At 46.5% G+C, this 17,233-nt stretch overlaps 1 protein-coding gene across 2 annotated transcripts in view; it reads right to left on the bottom strand.

Annotated features, from left to right (window-relative positions):
* Positions 1-15,187, bottom strand: part of ERGIC1 (endoplasmic reticulum-golgi intermediate compartment 1) — a 99,630-nt gene extending 84,443 nt beyond the window's left edge. The window contains exon 1 of one of the 2 annotated variants that reach the window (XM_044280733.1): positions 15,026-15,187. In XM_044280733.1, the coding sequence (XP_044136668.1) occupies positions 15,026-15,045 (20 nt within the window). In that variant the 5' untranslated portion in view covers positions 15,046-15,187. Of the gene's footprint in view, positions 1-14,909; positions 14,974-15,025 lie in introns of those variants that run through there. The other variant, XM_044280732.1, reaches the window with a different exon arrangement.
* Positions 15,188-17,233: the final 2,046 nt, after the last annotated feature.

Raw genomic sequence — 17,233 nt, 5'->3', positions numbered from 1 at the left:
GAAACATCCAAAGTCCATTTGCATAAAACTTCATTTAAATATTGTATGGAGCGAACCCAAGTTCAGTAAATGTTTTTTTACAGTAGAAATGAATTTCTCAAGTTATTAAAAATGGACAACCCCTTTAATTTGATTAAGTTTAATAACGGCAGCGGTACAATATGAACACTTGACAGCAAACACTATGACATCAATGTTTGCACAGAGAAAACACAGAGGCTCCTCCAGGTCTGCTGGAATTATATACTCCAGAAAGGCAACTATGATGACAGCAAGGAACACGAGGATGTCCTATGACTGCCATCATCATTAAAGCAGAAAATTAGAGGGATACAAAGAAAGGCAAACGGAGGCGCTAGTAAGAGAATTTGTGGAGGAAATTAGATCAAGAAAATATAGTAAGGCAGGAAGCAAAAAGAGCACATTGTTGCTTTGATGCCTGGAAAAAGTGACATCACCAGGCAAATTACAATGCAAGCATAAGGCATCATGCACGTGACCGTGCCGTTTTTTAGCGGTCCGCAAACCGCGGATACGCAAAAAACGGAAGCTGTCCATATGCCTTCCACAATTTGCGGAACAGAACGGGCGGCCCGTGGTAGAAATACCTAGTCTTGTCCGCAAAACGGACAAGAATAGGACATGTTATATTTTTTTTGCGGGGCTACGGAACGTAGCAATGGATGCGGACAGCACACGGAGTGCTGTCCACATCTTTTGCGGCCCCATTGAAGTGAATGGGTCCTCACCCGAGCCGCAAAAACTGCGTCTCGGATGCGGACCACAACAACGGTCGTGTGCATGAGGCCTTATCTGTATTACAGATCTAAGGCTACAAGGAATGAAAACACTACTTAAAAGAGGTTCTCCAGGATTTACTTATTGATAACTATCATCAGGATAGGTCATCAATATGAGATCGGTGGTTGTCCAAAACCCAGCAGCGCAGCGATCAGCTGTTTGAGGGAGCGGTTGAGTGCTGTAGCCTTCTGGCAGCTGACCAAATACAGCGCCGTACATAGTATAGTGGCTGTGCTTGGCATTGCAGCTTATACCCATAGGGCCGAGATGCACCTAGGCCATGTGACCAACGTACAGTGACGTCAGTGGCCTAGGAAGAGGCCCAAGTGCTCACTTTGCGCCTGGCCTCTTCATACTGCTGATTGGTGGGGTTCCTGGGAGTCAGACTCCCGCTGGTCCCGAGGATAGGTCATCAATATGAAAATCCTGGAGAATCCCTTTAAAATCATCTATTTCTAGTGGACAGCACATGGATGATTTTCACAACGCTCATCTCAATAGACCCTTAGGGTCCATTCACACGTCCGCAAATGGGTCCACATCCGTTCCGCAATATCGGGCACGGGTGCGGACCCATTTATTCTCAATGGGGCAGAAAGGGATGCGGAGAGCACACTATGTGCTCTCTGTATCTGCATTTCCGGAGCACGCAATTGCGGACAAGAATAGGCAGTTCTATGGGGGGCGCTGGACGGGTGTATTGCGGATCACCAATACACCACGGACGTGTGAATGGACCCTTACGGTGGATTTACACATAGGCATTTGTGGTTTTTCAGAATTTCTGTGTTTTTAGTAGCACTCTTTGGGGGCATTTCCACTGAAGAAAAAAAAAAAAAAAAAAAAAAACACCAGATCAAGTTGTTAGCTGAAAGTCTATGGGAAACATTAAAAGCAGGACAAAAAAAAGACTGCATTTTTTTTCAATTTTGTGGTAGCATGTTGAAGCAATAGCACTTTTTCAGGAGTTTTTCCAACTTCCATGTAGCGAAGAAAAAAAAAAAAGAAAAAAACTCACTCAAATTGTGGAAAAACAAACAATTTGTGAATGAAGGCACCCTTAGGCTACTTTCACACTGGCGTTTCTGGGTCCGCCTGTGAGATCCGTTTCAGGGCTCTCACAAGCCGCCCAAAACGGATCAGTTCAGCCCCAATGCATTCTGAATGGATAAGGATCTGTTCAAAATGCATCAATTTGGCTGCGTGTGGTCTCCGTTGCGTTTTTTTAGACGGTCACTAAAATGCAGCTTGCAGCGTTTTGGTGACCGTCTGACTATGCGGAGCCAAACGGATCCATCCTGACTTACAATGTAAGTCAATGGGGACGGATCCGTTTTTCACTGACAATATGGTGCAATTGAAAATGGATCCGTCCCCCATTGACTTTCAATGTAAGTCAGGACGGATCTGTTTTGACTTAGACTTTTTTTTTATGAATAATGCAAACGGATCCGTTCTGAACGGATACAAGCATTTGCATTATTGGTGCGGATCCGTCTCTGCAGATAGAAGACGGATCCGCACCAAACGGAAGTGTGAAAGTAGCCTTGGTCATACACTTGCATAAGATATTAATTTCTATATAGTTTCTACATGGATTTTTGGACTGTAGGTTGTTGACTTTTTTGTGCTAACTTTTCAGCGATAGGGAAAACCACCAAGCCCAGCCTTCCATTATTTAGCAGCTGTGCTGTATCCCATATCAGGTGTGCAATGGTGGGAGATATGATGTAAGCAACACTAAAATTAATCTTTTTAAGGTGCTTTTTATTCACTAATGGTAGAAAAGAAGATAACGTAGTGTACTATTAGCCACTTTACAATAGTAACAGCATTTATATCTTCAACCAACTGCAAATAATGAACATTCACGGAACTAGGATATTTGTTCAGCCTAATCAGCAAGGGGGACGTCAGCAAGTATAGAAGAGTAGGAGCAGGAGCAGAGTCAGCGCTACCTGTTACCAATACCTATAATAAATCAGTGCATGGAAAGTAGTCGTCATAGCGATTATATGGACCTAGATATACTACCTGTATGCACAAATCTGCACACCACACTCCTGAGATAAGACACCCTAGATAAAGGCCTGCTGAACCCATAGATCAGGGATCTGCAACCTCCAGCACTCCAACTGTTCAGAAACCACAATTCCCAGAATGCTTCATTCACTTCTGTGGGAGTTTTGAGCATGTTTGCACGATGGGAGTTGTAGTTTTTATAGCAGATGGAGTGCCGAAGGTTGCCGATTTCTGACACAGATAGTAAATTTTGAATTTCAATATGGTTGGTCTTTTATTCCCACTTACTCAACTAGAATGGGTCCGTGATCCGCCCGTTCCGCAAAAATATAGAGCAAGTTCTACCTTTTTGCGGAACGGAACCCCATAGAAGCACACCGTAGTGCTTCTGTAGGGTTCCGTTCCGCATTTCCGTATTTGTGGACCCATTCAAGTCAAAGGGTCCGCATCCGTGATGCGGAATTCACACGGAACAGTGCCAGTGTATTGCGAATCCGCATATGTGGTCCGCAATACGGCAACGGGACACCTACGTTCGTGTGCAGGAGGCCTAAAAACGGGAAATCGCTGGTCAAATCACTGAAGTGTGAACTAGGCTTCATATGGAGTAGGCTTCCCTTCGCAAGGCATAGGCTCCACAAGACCTCTTTATCTTGCTTAAACCCCTGGCCATTAAAGTAAAAGAAATTGATTTATCAGACCAGGCCACCTTCTTCCATTGCTCCATGGCTCAGTTGTAATGTACCCATTGTAGATGCTTCCAGTGGAGAGGGATCAGCATGGACGCTATGAACAGTCTATGGTTATGTAGCCCCATATTCAGCAAGCTGTGACACCATTTGCGTTCTGACACCTTTCTATTAGGCCTCTTGCACACGAAAGTTTTTCCGTTTCCATTTTTTGCATTCTGTATACAGAACCAGTCATTTCAATCGATCCGCAAAAAATAAAAAATAAAATGGAAGGTACTCCGTATGCCTTCCGTTTCCGTATTTCCGTTCAAAGATAGAACATATCCTATTATTGTCCGCATAACGGATAAGGATAGTACTGTCCATCAGGGGCCAGCTGTTCCGTTCCACAAAAAACGTCGTCCGTATTTTTGGCAGACCGCAAAATACTGAAAAAGCCATACGGTCGTGTGCAAGAGGCCTTAGGGTACATGCACACTACCGTATAATTTTATCCGCTTCCGATTTGCATCCGTTCTGCGTTTTGCAGAATAGATGCGGATCTATTCATTCCTATGGGTGAAAAAAAATGTGCGGACAGCATTCAGTATGTTGTCCGCATCCGTATTTCCACATTTCTAGTCCGCCAAAAATTAGATTACACTTACCGGTAATCGGTTTTCTTTGAGCCTATGACAACACCCATGGAGAGAAACAGACAACACCTCCTCAGGAAACAGAAACTGCTTTAAAAGAGGGACCGCCTTCTCCACCTCCAGTCCTTTTCCGAGAACTAAGACATATAAGATATAAGATATACACGTATAATTCCCCTTTTGGGATTACCTGTTAGTGTAATCTAATTTCCCCCCCTCACCTATTACAGCACCCGTGGAGATATAAGCGAGATCTATCTAGTGTGGGACAACGACCTGAAGTACTTTATGGCCAAATATCAGGCCTTAAAGGCAGCTGAAGTTTATAATGTTTGAAAAAAGTATGTGGGGAACTCCATGTGGCAGCCCTACAAATCTGCTTAATAGAAGCCCTTTATGCCCAAATAGTGGAGACTGATCTAGCAGAGTGAGCACTGAACCACGATGGTGGAACAGCTCCCTTGGAAGAGTATGCTAAGTAAATAGCCTGCCTGATCCATCTATCGATAGTCTGGGAAGATGAAGCGGAACCCTTCTTCCTCCCGTCTGTTGCTTTGCTTTCAGGGTAGTAAGACCTCCATGGCTGCGTGACCTGCAGATATTGAATTAAACATCTCCTCACGTCTAAACAATGAAACCCGATTCCTTCTCATTTTTTAGAAAAGCACAGAAGGAGGAAAGAACTATCGTGTCTCTTGGGTACGGTGAAAAGGACACTTTTGGCAAAAAGGAATGATCAGGAGAGATTACATCCGATCTTCCAAGATCCTTAAGTAAGGCTGGTCAATGGAAAGAGCAGCTATCTCACTAACCCTTCTAGCAGAGGTAATAGCTAAGAGAAAGGCCAGCTTTAGGGAGATCATCTTAGTGGAAATGCTGGTTATAGGCTCAAAAGGATCAGACGTCGGGACTGAAAGAACTAAGTTTGGATCCCAAAGAGGGACCCTATTTTTGCAAAGAGGGGTTAATTTTAAAACTGCAGTGATGAATCTTTTTACCCAGGGATGACCAGCTAATTTAAATTCAAATAGGGCGCTTAAGGCTGAGATCTGCACCTTTAAAGTGCTAGGTCTAAGTTTTTTTCTCCAACCTTCCTGTAAAAAATTTAAGACAAGAGGAATATCTGGAGCCTCCAGAACATCCACTGGTTTATCGGCAAATCTGCAGAAAGTCCTCCAAATCCTCAAATAAATGTCAGAAGTGACCTTCTTACAACTAGCCAACAGAGTAGTGTTAACCTCATCAAAAAGACCCCTTCTTTCTTTTCTCTCAAAATCCAGGCAGTCAGATAAAGACTCCACACTTCTGGGTGAAGGATTGGTCCCTGAGCTAGAAGACCCCGGAAAACTGGAAGAATCCAGGGGATGGCGACTGATATTCTGCGGAGCTCTGAAAACCACACCCTTCTTTGCCAAAAGAGGGCTATCACTATAATTGTAGCACAATCTTCCCTGATCTTTTTGAGTACTCTTGGCAAAAGCTTCAGAGGGGGCAAGGCATAAAGAAGACCCCTTTTCCAGGACTGAGCCAACGTGTCTACAGCCTTCGGTTGATCCCTTGGTGACAGAGAAAATAACCCCTCCACCTTTGTTTGACCTGGTGGCAAAGAGGTCTATTTCCGGGACGCCCCATAAGGCCGAGATTTTGTCGAAAACCCCCTGATCTAGGGACCACTCGCTCTGGCATAGATGACTGCTGAGGAAATCTTCTTCTACATTGTCTACCCCTTTTAAATGCACTGCAGAAAGAGATAAGAAAAAATCCTCCTCTAGCCTGAAAATCTGGTGGCTTAGGGTCATCAGACTTTGAGCTCTGGTATCACCCTGCTTGTTGATATGGGCAACTGCTGTCATATTGTCAGAGTAGATCCTGACATTTTTGGCTCCGATTAACGGAACACCCTGAGTCAATGCTAAGCTGATAGCATTCAGTTCTCTGAAATTTTGAAACTGGGTACGGTAACCGAAGTCCCAGGTTCCCTACAGTAGCAGAGAAGGGGCTGGCATCCGTGGTCACAGAGAGAACTGCATCTCTGTGCCAGGGAACACCCTTTTGTAGATTGTTTTCTCTTGAGTGGTGGATGAATCTTCACAAAGTCTGGGATAATAACTGAAACTCCCGATCCAAAGAGAGTACGCCTGAATCTGAAGCTGTAGGGGCCTTGAGTGGTACTGGGCCCATTCCACTCCCGGAATCGCGGCAGTCATCACCCCAAGCACCGACATGGCTTCTCTTAGGGAAACTACCTGCTGAGAAAGAAGGTTCTGAATCCTTGATGAGATCAGCAGAGATTTGTGTAAGGGCAAAAGACACATCTGGGACTTTGAATCTAAGATCATCCCCAATAAAAGTGCACTGACTCGGTTGCAAACTGGACTATTCTAAGTTTATCTCCCATCCTAGTTTGTCCAGAACCTCTCTCAACCAGGTAATCTGTGCTTCCAAGAGGTGATCTGACTGGGCGAGGAGCAAAAAATAGTCTAGATAGGAAATTATCACAGTCCTTCTCTCTCACATGAGCCATCATCTCTGCAATGATCTTCGTAAAAACCCTTGGGGCCTGAGACAGTCTAAAGGGAAAGGCCTGAAATTGGGCATGCATAATTCTGCTCTCTAAGAGAACTGCTACTCTCAAAAACTTTTGGTGGTGTGGATGGATAGGAACATGATAATAAGCATCCCTAAGATCCACTGTGGCCAAAGAGGTAGTTCACTGCTGACCCGATGGATTTCATACGAAATTTTTCGATCCCCGTTGACTGAAATGGGGCATAAATGTCAGGTTTCGGCCAGACAAAAAAAATACGTTGCATGCATTTGTGCTGTGTGAACGCAGCCTTGCAACGGTTTTTGTCCGGCTAAAACGCGGCATTTATGCTGGAAATCAGTCGGATCACCGCCAGACCCAATTGCAGTCAAAGAGGATCCAGCTTTGAAGTAGAGGATCCAGCAGGCCGCTCTGTGCCGGAACAGACTGCTGGATTTCCAAATGAAGAGGTGAACGAGGCCTAAGATGCCATGGTCAGTACTGACTGTGTCCTCAAAGGAGTTATAGAGACGAGACAGAAGTTAATTCCTATCCCAGCTGTTAGAGCGAGGTGTTGGCTGTATAGAGCTGGCACCACCAAATGATGATTCTGTGCCCACACCATCACTGGGTCGTAATAGTACGGCAGTTCACAGGAACTGTGTAGTCAATAATATGGCTAAGGGCGGGAAGTGGTTAAATGTTGAGGATGGTGTATATACTTAACATTAAAGGGGTTTCCCAAGATTTTCTTTTACTGATGATAGGTCATCAGTGTCTGACCGGTGGGGTCTGACACCCCCGCTGATCTGCTGTTTAAGGTGGTAGCGAAGCGGCCTTCACTCTGCTTTCCCTAGGCCAATGACGACAGTTTCATCAGTCACATGGCCTAGACCAGGGGTAGGCAACCTCCGGCTCTCCAGCTGTTGTGAAACTACAACTCCCAGTATGCATACTTGCTCTGCTCTTCTAAGAACTCTCATAGAAATGAATGGAGCATGCTGGGAATTGTAGTTTCACAACAGCTGGAGAGCCGCAGGTTGCTGATCCCTGGCCTAGACACAGCTCAGCCCCATAGATGTGAATGGGTCTGGGCGCGATACCATGCACAGCCACTATACAATGTATGGAGCTGTGCTTGGCAAGCTGTGAAAAGTGAAAACTCCAATTAATTATTTAACAGTAGCCACAGATCCTAGGGGATTTAAAGGGAATCTGTCACCATGTTCCTCGGTAGTAATCCAAGTGTCAGATGTGAGCAGCTCTCCTGATTCAAACAGTTCCCCTCATTCCGATTGCCCGCATTCTTGAGAATTCTTTGAGTAACAGGGTCAGGCAGGGGAGATGTAATCTCACCTGACCCTGTGTTCTTACATGTGTGCGCCTGAGGGCAATCATCAGGCCTGTGTGTGCGCATGGGCCAAATCCCAAATTGCTGGCGTACGTGTGAAAACACAGGGCTAGGCGATATTACACCTCCCCTGCCTGGCCCTGTCACTCAAAGCTGGGGATGGAGCAGGAAGCAATAAGAGGAGGGGATTTTGGTGCAATGATGTGAAATGGTGCCACCCTTATTGCACCAAGCAGCTTATGTGGTGACAGAATACCTTTAAATCAGTGTTCCCCAACTCCAGTGCTCAGGGCCCACCTACTGGTCAGAATGAATACCTGAGGTAAGTCCGGATGTATCAACACTAATTGTATCACCTGCTCAATACTAATGAAATCCTGAAAACATGACCGGAAGGCCCTGAGGGCTGGATTTGGGGAACACTGCTTTAGGCTACATGCAGACGACCGTGTGCACCCTGTGGTCGTATTGCGGCCCACAATACACGGGCACCGGCCGTGTGCCTTCTGCATCAGAGATTGCGGACCCATTCAATTAAATGGGTCCGCAATCACGGAGATGCGGAACGGAGGTGTGTGGGCGTGCCTCCGCACCGCAAAAAAGTAAAGCATGCACTACTTTTTTGCTGTGCGGACCGTCTCATGTGGATCGCGGACCCCATTCAAGTGAATGGGTCTGCGATCAGCATGTGGCTGACCCACAGTCTGTGCCTGTGCATTGCGGACCGCAATTTGCGGTCCGCAGCACGGGCCCCTAACGTTCATGCGCATGTAGCCTTAAAAAGGGACCTTTCATCTGGCAAAACATTGTGAACTAAGTATCATGATCTGTACAGCGGCGCCCAGGGATCTCACTGCACTTACTATTATTCCTGGGTGCCGCTCCGTTCTCCTGCTATGTCCTCCGGTATCTTCAGTCGGTTGGTTATAGTAGGCAGAGACTGCCCTTGTTCTCCTGGGCGTCTTCTTCTCCCAGGCTGTAGCGCTGGCCAATCGCAGCGCAGAGCTCACAGCCTGGGAGGTTTTGTTCTCCCACGCTGTGAGCTCTGCGCTGCGATTGGCCAGCGCTACAGCCTAGGAGAAGGAGACGCCCAGGAGAACAATGATATAGGGGGGGCTCTGGCTACTGGCACATGATATGGGGGGGGGCTCTGGCTACTGGCACATGATATGGGGGGGGGGGGCTCTGGCTACTGGCACATGATATGGGGGGGGGGCTCTGGCTACTGGCACATGATATGGGGGGGGGGGGGCTCTGGCTACTGGCACATGATATGGGGGGGGGCTCTGGCTACTGGCACATGATATGGGGGGGGCTCTGGCTACTGGCACATGATATGGGGGGGGGGCTCTGGCTACTGGCACATGATATGGGGGGGCTCTGGCTACTGGCACATGATATGGGGGGGGCTCTGGCTACTGGCACATGATATGGGGGGGGGGCTCTGGCTACTAGCACATGATATGGGGGGGGGCTCTGGCTACTGGCACATGATATGGGGGGGGGCTCTGGCTACTGGCACATGATATGGGGGGGCTCTGGCTACTGGCACATGATATGGGGGGGCTCTGGCTACTGGCACATGATATGGGGGGGCTCTGGCTACTGGCACATGATATGGGGGGGCTCTGGCTACTGGCACATGATATAGGGGGGGCTCTGGCTACTGGCACATGATATAGGGGGGGGCATCTATGAGGGCACATTTTACTGGCACATTTATTGGTGGGCACTATAGGGGCATCTACTGAGGCCACAAAGAACGGTTATTTTATATGGGGGCTCTGTATAGGGGCATTTTATACTGGGACACATTATGGTGGGTACTATGGGGAAGGGGGAGAGGAGTACTATGCGGTCATCTACAGGGGCACTGGGATGGGGTATTTTTTACTTACAAATTATGGGGACACTGATGGCATCTACTGGGGCATTTTATACTGGTACATTATGGGGGGCATTAGGAGGGAGGGGGAGAGGAGCACTCTGGGGGCATTTACTGGGTACTAAATAGGGGTATTTTATACTGGCACATTATGGGGGCACTATGGGGACATTAGCTCAACTGGGGGCATTACAAGGGGGTATTTTTTGCACTGTCACATAATAAGGAGAATTATTTCTACGGGGGGGGGGGGGGGGGCATTATGGTGGGCTTTATTACTCCCCCATGGTATGACCCCCTAGTAGCAGCACCAGCCTCTCCCTGCTCTGCTATCCCTCTGGTCCTTCTCCAAATCCTTATTATGAAATATTTCTCATTAGGATAAAAAACACAACATCAGCTCTGCCGAGTGTTGAAGTGGCGTCTGAGATCCTCAAGGACCAAGCCAAGTAATTGTAATTTTTCATATGAAATATGTTTATGTTATACACATACAGCATACACTGTGCCCCACAATATACAGTTTCTTCTGTAAAAGTCATCGATGTCATGGGGGGGGGGCCTTATTGTTTTTCTCCACCAGGGCCCCATTTCACCTAGAACCGCCCCTGCTCAAGAGTGTTTTTGCCACCCAACGACTCTCCAAAATTCCCTACTTTGCATTTTGTCTCTACTTTCAGCAAGCAGAATAATTCCTGCCTGGAACATTAAGGTCTTTTTTATGCATCCGTGTCCGTGATGACATCTGTGACAAGTTGGTCAGTGGTTCATCTGTGAAAGATCAGCGTTTGGTCCATGTGTCTGTTTTTTGCCCTCCACGAGTCATCTATATAGTTTCCAGAGCATCTCCTAGCAATGATCCGTCAAAACCACGGACCAAATATGTATGGCATTCGTGTTAGATTATAATATGGACAAATAGGGCATGCTTCCATGGTGTGACCACGTACCCATAGTCCATAGAAAATAGAGTGAATACACACATTAAAGTCAATAGATACATGAGCGGTCTGTGATTCAGGGACGAGTGAAAGAGGCTTATGCGTGTTTTTTCCTAACACACCAACCACACTACATATTCTACCCCAGGGATCAGCAACCCCCAGCTGTTCTGAAACTGCAACTCCCAGCATGCTCCATTCACTTATATGGGAGATCAGACAAGGAAAGTGTACATGCTGGGAGTCGTAGTTTCACAGCATCTGGAGTGCCGAAGGTTGCTGACCCCTGCTCTACACATTACACAAAATGTGCATATACCCAGAGCCAAAGCTAAGAACAATGGTGTTTTGTGGAGCCACGATGAATAATCTATCACACAATAGCATAACCAGTCATACAATATACAGAGAATTATTCCATTCAGCGTAGAGGTGGGGGTAGTCATTTTATACCTTTAGGCTAGTTTCACAATAGCGCCAAGGAACTCCGGCAGGCTGTTCTGCCGGGTGAACAGCCTGTTGGATCCGTGCTGCCGCTAGTGCCCCCAGACTACCGCTCCAGCCCCATTGACTATAATGGGGACGGATCAGAGTTCCGGCAGCAGCATGGCAAACAAGCCGAGAGGCGGCCGGAATAAAAGTACAACATGCCACTCACCCGCCTGAGTTTCTTGCCGCTAATGTGAAAGTACCCTTACTCAATGAATTCTACTTTTTTCATCAGTTATAGCAGCCAAACCCTAAAATATGAGCACACAATAAAATCTAGAAAAGAACAATAAAGCAATGCTTCAAACAAATATGGATGCTCTGGGTGGGGATCGGACTTCCAGAATATGTATTTTGGACCCCAGCTGTCTGCTATGTAACACATTTTACTAGTGACAACCTTTTGTAGAGTTCTAGATTAAGGGCAGAATAAACGGCAATTCGAGCACAAAGGCTGGGCGTCCACATTCAGGTTTTTTTAAGCCAAAACCAGGAGTTATCAGAAAGAATAACAGTGCAACTGGCTGAGGTGCCCATAGCAACCAATCAGATTCCTCCTTTCAATTTTCAGAGCTCCTTTGCATAATAGAAGGTGGAATCTAATTGGTTGCTATGGGCAACTAAAACTATCTGCACACAGGTACGGGTTTTGAGACAGAAAATCTGTGCAGTTTTTCCTTTACACCAGTATTGAGAAATCTTCCCCACAGCATATTACCGACCGCTAGTGTGTTCTTCATGGCGTTTTCTCCCTATAGTGAAGGCATTTTCAATGAGGAGCCAGAAAGACAAAAAAAAAAAAAAAAACCTCTGCTTTCCCACATCAGTGTTTAGTCAGTGATTTCTATCAGTGAGTGTGAGCCAAAACCAGGAGTGGAAGCTACACAGAGATAAGGTATATGGTATTAGCTGACAAACACTGATGGAAATCACTGACCAAACACCGACCATGTGAAAGAGGTCTAAGTAACAAAAATACTAGTAGCAAAAAATCCACTTGTGTGTCCTGCTTTCCAAAGACCTTCAGCCAACATCTGGAGCAGTAGAAGAGTAGAACGGGCGGCTTCCATTTGCAAAATGGATGAAAGTAGTGAATGTTTCCGATGATCCTGGAAAAAATACCGACGCCTGGATACAAATGATTCAACGGATCCATATGCTATGTGTGGAAGCACGCAGACGCGAGTTGCTGACACGTGAATAAGCCCTGAGGCTGCGGACTACACGGAGTCATTACATCTAATGATTGATAATGGTGTCACAACGCTGCGCTTAAGACCAGGCAGTCCCAAAAAATCCAGATCTGATGGCGGAAGTTGCACACGACTTTTACGCCTCTGACCTTACTATAAGTAATGTATGACATCACAGTACAAAATAGTCGCACAACAGCAAGTTGTAGAAAAGCCGCACATATTTTGTCGTCACGTTGAAGACATGCAACAGATGTCGCGCTGAAGCCTTACACCTCATCCATTGCTGGGTTTGCACAGATAATTGCGCCTTTTTACTGAATATCGAAAACCGCGACATCTCAAATCAAATACAGAGATGCCTAAAGATTACAACGTAGATTTTTAGCCTTCAGCTGTCCGTGTACATGAGGTGAACACCAGTCATTACCCCCTAAACGCAATCATATATACAATATAAGGCCTCTTGCACACGACCATATGGCTTTTTCTGCATTTCGGTCCATTTTAAATGGATCAGTTTTTGATCCATTTTTTGCGGATCGCAAACGGAAACGAAAGCATACAATAATGTTTAAACAGTAAGTACATTAAAAAATTGGGCTGGGCATAACATTTTCAATAGATGGTACGGAAAAAACGGAAGGGATACGGAAGACATACAGATGCATTCAGTTTTTTTTGAGGAACCATTTACTTGAATAGAGCCACGGAACGTGATTTGCGGGCAATAATAGGACATGTTCTATCTTGGAACGGAAATGGAATGCATACAGAGTACCTTTCGTTGTTTTTGTGGACCCATTGAAGTGAATGGTTCCGCATACGGAACGGGCTTAGGTCTCTTGCACACGACCGTATGGCTTTTTCAGTATTTTGCGGTCTGCAAAAAAATACGGATGATGTCCGTGTGCATTCTGTTTTGTGCGGAACAGCTGGCCCCTGATAGAACAGTCCTATCCTTGTCCGTTATGCGGACAATAATAGGACATGTTCTATCTTTGAAAGGAAATACGGAGTACCTTCCTTTTTTTTGCAGATACATTGAAATGAATGGTTCCGGATACGGTACACAAAAAACAGAACGTAAACGGAGGCCTCTTTTTTTTTTCAGTGTCCGTCCCGGGGGTTTATGCGGAACCATACCAAAAATGACACCGTGTGCATTCCATTTCTGTATGTCTCCATGACTATTCTGCAAAAAAGATAGAACATGTCCTATTCTTGTCCATTTTGCGGACAAGGTTAGGCATGGTTACAATGGATCCTCAAAAACGGATGCAATACAGTTGTCCCCCGCATTTTTTGCAGATCTGTGTTTTGCAGACCGCAAAATACATACGGTCGTGTGCATGAGCCCTAAAGCCTCATTCACACATCTGTGTCCATGCTTAAATCCATGAAAAGGTGGTCAGTGATGCATCCGTGAAGATGTCCATAATGGATCCATGTGTCAGTTTTTTTTCTGTCTGTGTCATCCGTGTTTCACCGAACAGCTGTAAAATAATTTTCAAAGCACCTCTTCCTAATGATCTGTGAAACACGGATGGCATCTGTGTTGCAGCCGTGGTTTTCACGGACCCATAGACTATAATGAGCGTGATGGACAAAATAGAGCATGCATCCGTTTTAAAAACACGAATCCACGGACCGTGCTCAAATACTGATGCGTGAATACACACATTAAAATGAATGGGTACGTGTGCTGTCCGTGGAGAACACGTACAGCACACGTCCGTGGAACACTGACATGTACGTGAATGACGGGCAGAATGTGCGCGTAAGGGTCTCTTTCATCAGGATGATGTTGGCAGAAATCCACGTGTATGCTGCAGAAACAACCCCGTATTGACTTCGATAGATTTTTGACGTGCAAAAAATCTGCCCTTCATCTACTTTAAAGGGGTTCTCTGCTATTGCCACTGACATATGCCTCTTAAGTAAACCATCAGCACCCCATAGAATAGGGATCAGCAACCTTCGACACCCCAGCTGCTGTGAAACCACAACTCCCAGCATGCACTCTTACTCATCTGTTCTTGTAACTCCCATAGAAGTGGGAGTTGTAGTTTCAGAACAGCTGGAGGTTGCTGATCCCTGCCACAGATCTTCTATAGGTGCCATCATCTGTTTATAGTGCAGGACATGGCATACAACACATCCAGTGAGACTGGGTGGCTTACTTCTAGTCATAGTAGAGAACCCCTTTAAGTCTAATTTAAAATATATATATATATACCAGTGATTACAGGGGTAATGCCCCCCAAAAGAGAAATGTTACATATAGCAGACAGGAATGAATGAATGACTGGAGGAATGATAAGCAGGATGCCAGCAGTGTGCAGGGCACATCGGTAAGTGGCACACTATTACCTCTCCATGTAAGCTCCCCAGGTAGACTGCAGCCCACAATGAGCACTGCAGGGTGATGCCCCGTCTGCCGGGCACAGCATCCTTCCCTGACAGTGCAGGGTGCCCACACCACTCACCTCCTAAAGTCAAAGGGCATGATGTACCGCCTCCCACTGCCACTGGGCGCTGATTTAAAGGGGCCGCTCCTCTGGTCCTGGCAGTCAGTGTAAGCACCCTCTTCAAGCCTGCCGGCTAGACACAAAGGAACTGGCGTCAGCAGCGCTCACCGGCGGCCTGTGATTGGAGGCGGGCGGCCTGAGGAGGAGGACACATCCGGTGGAAAGCGCTGCAGCCACGTGGGGTGTTCTTACAAGTGCCTGAGTGCTGGCTCTGCATCCTGCTTCCTGCAGCGGGGTGCCAAGGATCACTGATTGCCTGGCACCTGCACAGTGAGAGCATTATGTGCCCCACTGCAGCCTGCCAGTGACTGGAGCTGCGAGGAGGCAGCCACTTCCCTCATCAGGAGGGCACCTGAAGGGGTTCATGTTAGGGCTTACTCCGGCTACTAAACCCACTAGCTATCTAGGGCATTTTCTAAGTGATGTGGCAGTGCCACTTCTCAGGTGAAGCATTCATGCACATGACTGTAAAGTTTTTTGCGGTCCACAAACTGCGGATCCACAAAACACGGAACGGGCGGCCCATTGTAGAAATGCCTATTCTTGTCCGCAAAACGGACAAGAATAGGACATGCTATATTTTTTTGCGGGGGAACGGAGCACCGGATGCGGACAGCACACAGAGTGCTGTCCATATCTTTTGCGGCCCCATTGAAGTGAATGGGTCCGCACCCGAGCCGCAAAAACTGCAACTACGGTTGTGTGCATGAGGCCTAAAACCGCAGCAATTCCCGGTAAAACTGGCGCATCTCCTAGTAGTGATCTGTGAAAACCATGAGCAAACATAGATGGCATCCGTGTTGTATCCGTGGTTTTCACAGCCCCATAGACTATAATGTGCACGAGGGACCTGTAATTGTTGACATAAATGGGGCATGCTTTGTAGTGTCAGGGCAGACCTACGGTCCATTGAAAACCACACACATTAAAGGGGCATCTGTCACCACATGTCAAATGGGCACCAGCTGTCCATCCGTGCTTGTTAGCAGAGTCCCATGATGTCTCTGGCATCTCCATATGTTTTTATAATATGCATGTTAGCACCTAGGTGCAATGAGGGTGGTGCCATTGCACCCAGCGGCTCCTCTCTCTGTCTTATATGCTGTACATGTGCAGTAAAGGGATGGAGATTGCCCGGCGGTCCCATCCCTTTACTGTGTGTGTACAGAACGCAATCCCGTGAGACTTCAAAATGTCTATCACAGCAGTAAGGGTGTGGCATAGAAGACAGGGAGGGGAACCTCTGGGTGCAATGTCACTACCCTTGTTGCACCTAGGTTGTAATTTGCATATCTTTTTCGGAGGATTGATGGAACATATGGAGATGCCAGATACATCATGAGACTCTGCTTACAAGCACGGATGGACAGCTGCCGACCGTTTGACATGGCGGTATGTGGTGAGAGATGCCCTAGTCAATGGATACGTGAGCGGTCCTAACGTGTGCAAGATTCATTACCCCTTCCTATGGTTTATTAATGTAAATAATAAACCCCATCCGGAAAGTAACTCCTTACCCCAGTTGAGGCGACTGGTGCTGCTGTAGAAGATTGGTGATCCTCAGAGGACACGCCGTCCTGCTAACGGTAGGGATTATGGGGACAATGACCAGCGCTTAGGTGGAAGGGTCCGCTATAACACGGTTCTTTGGTTGTATTGTACAAGCACTTTGTTGTTTGCCTAATAAATATTGATCTTCTTACCCACCAAGTGTGTCCGGTGTAAAGAAAATGTTAGAAGTGTCTGTCACCTACCTCGTTAAGGTCCACTGACCGTCTGTCAGCACACGTGCATTCATGTGTTCCACACTGAGCTGCTGAGAGTACATTAGACACCCTCTAAGTTTCCAGCGCTAAGCCTCAGATACCTTCTAAGTACACCCTGACAGCTTAATTAGCCAAGATGTCTTCCATACAGAGGGTTTGTTTTGAAGTCCACTGCAACTCTTGTCAATCCCTGTCTAAGGGCTCATGCACATGCCCATATGCCCTCTGAGACATATTGTCCGTGAGCGGGCCATATGTCCCGGAGCGGCATACATCGTGGGCACAGCATCATAGGTTACTATAATGCAAATAATTTACTAGCAGGTGTAGTAGCGTAATAGAAACCCAACAGTCATGACATGCATGTTGCTGATTATCTGTAATTCAATCACTTATTGAG

Source organism: Bufo gargarizans, chromosome 2 (genome assembly GCF_014858855.1).
Source record: "Bufo gargarizans isolate SCDJY-AF-19 chromosome 2, ASM1485885v1, whole genome shotgun sequence".
Lineage (NCBI taxonomy): Eukaryota > Metazoa > Chordata > Amphibia > Anura > Bufonidae > Bufo > Bufo gargarizans.
This window is presented reverse-complemented; position numbering and strand designations above follow the sequence as displayed.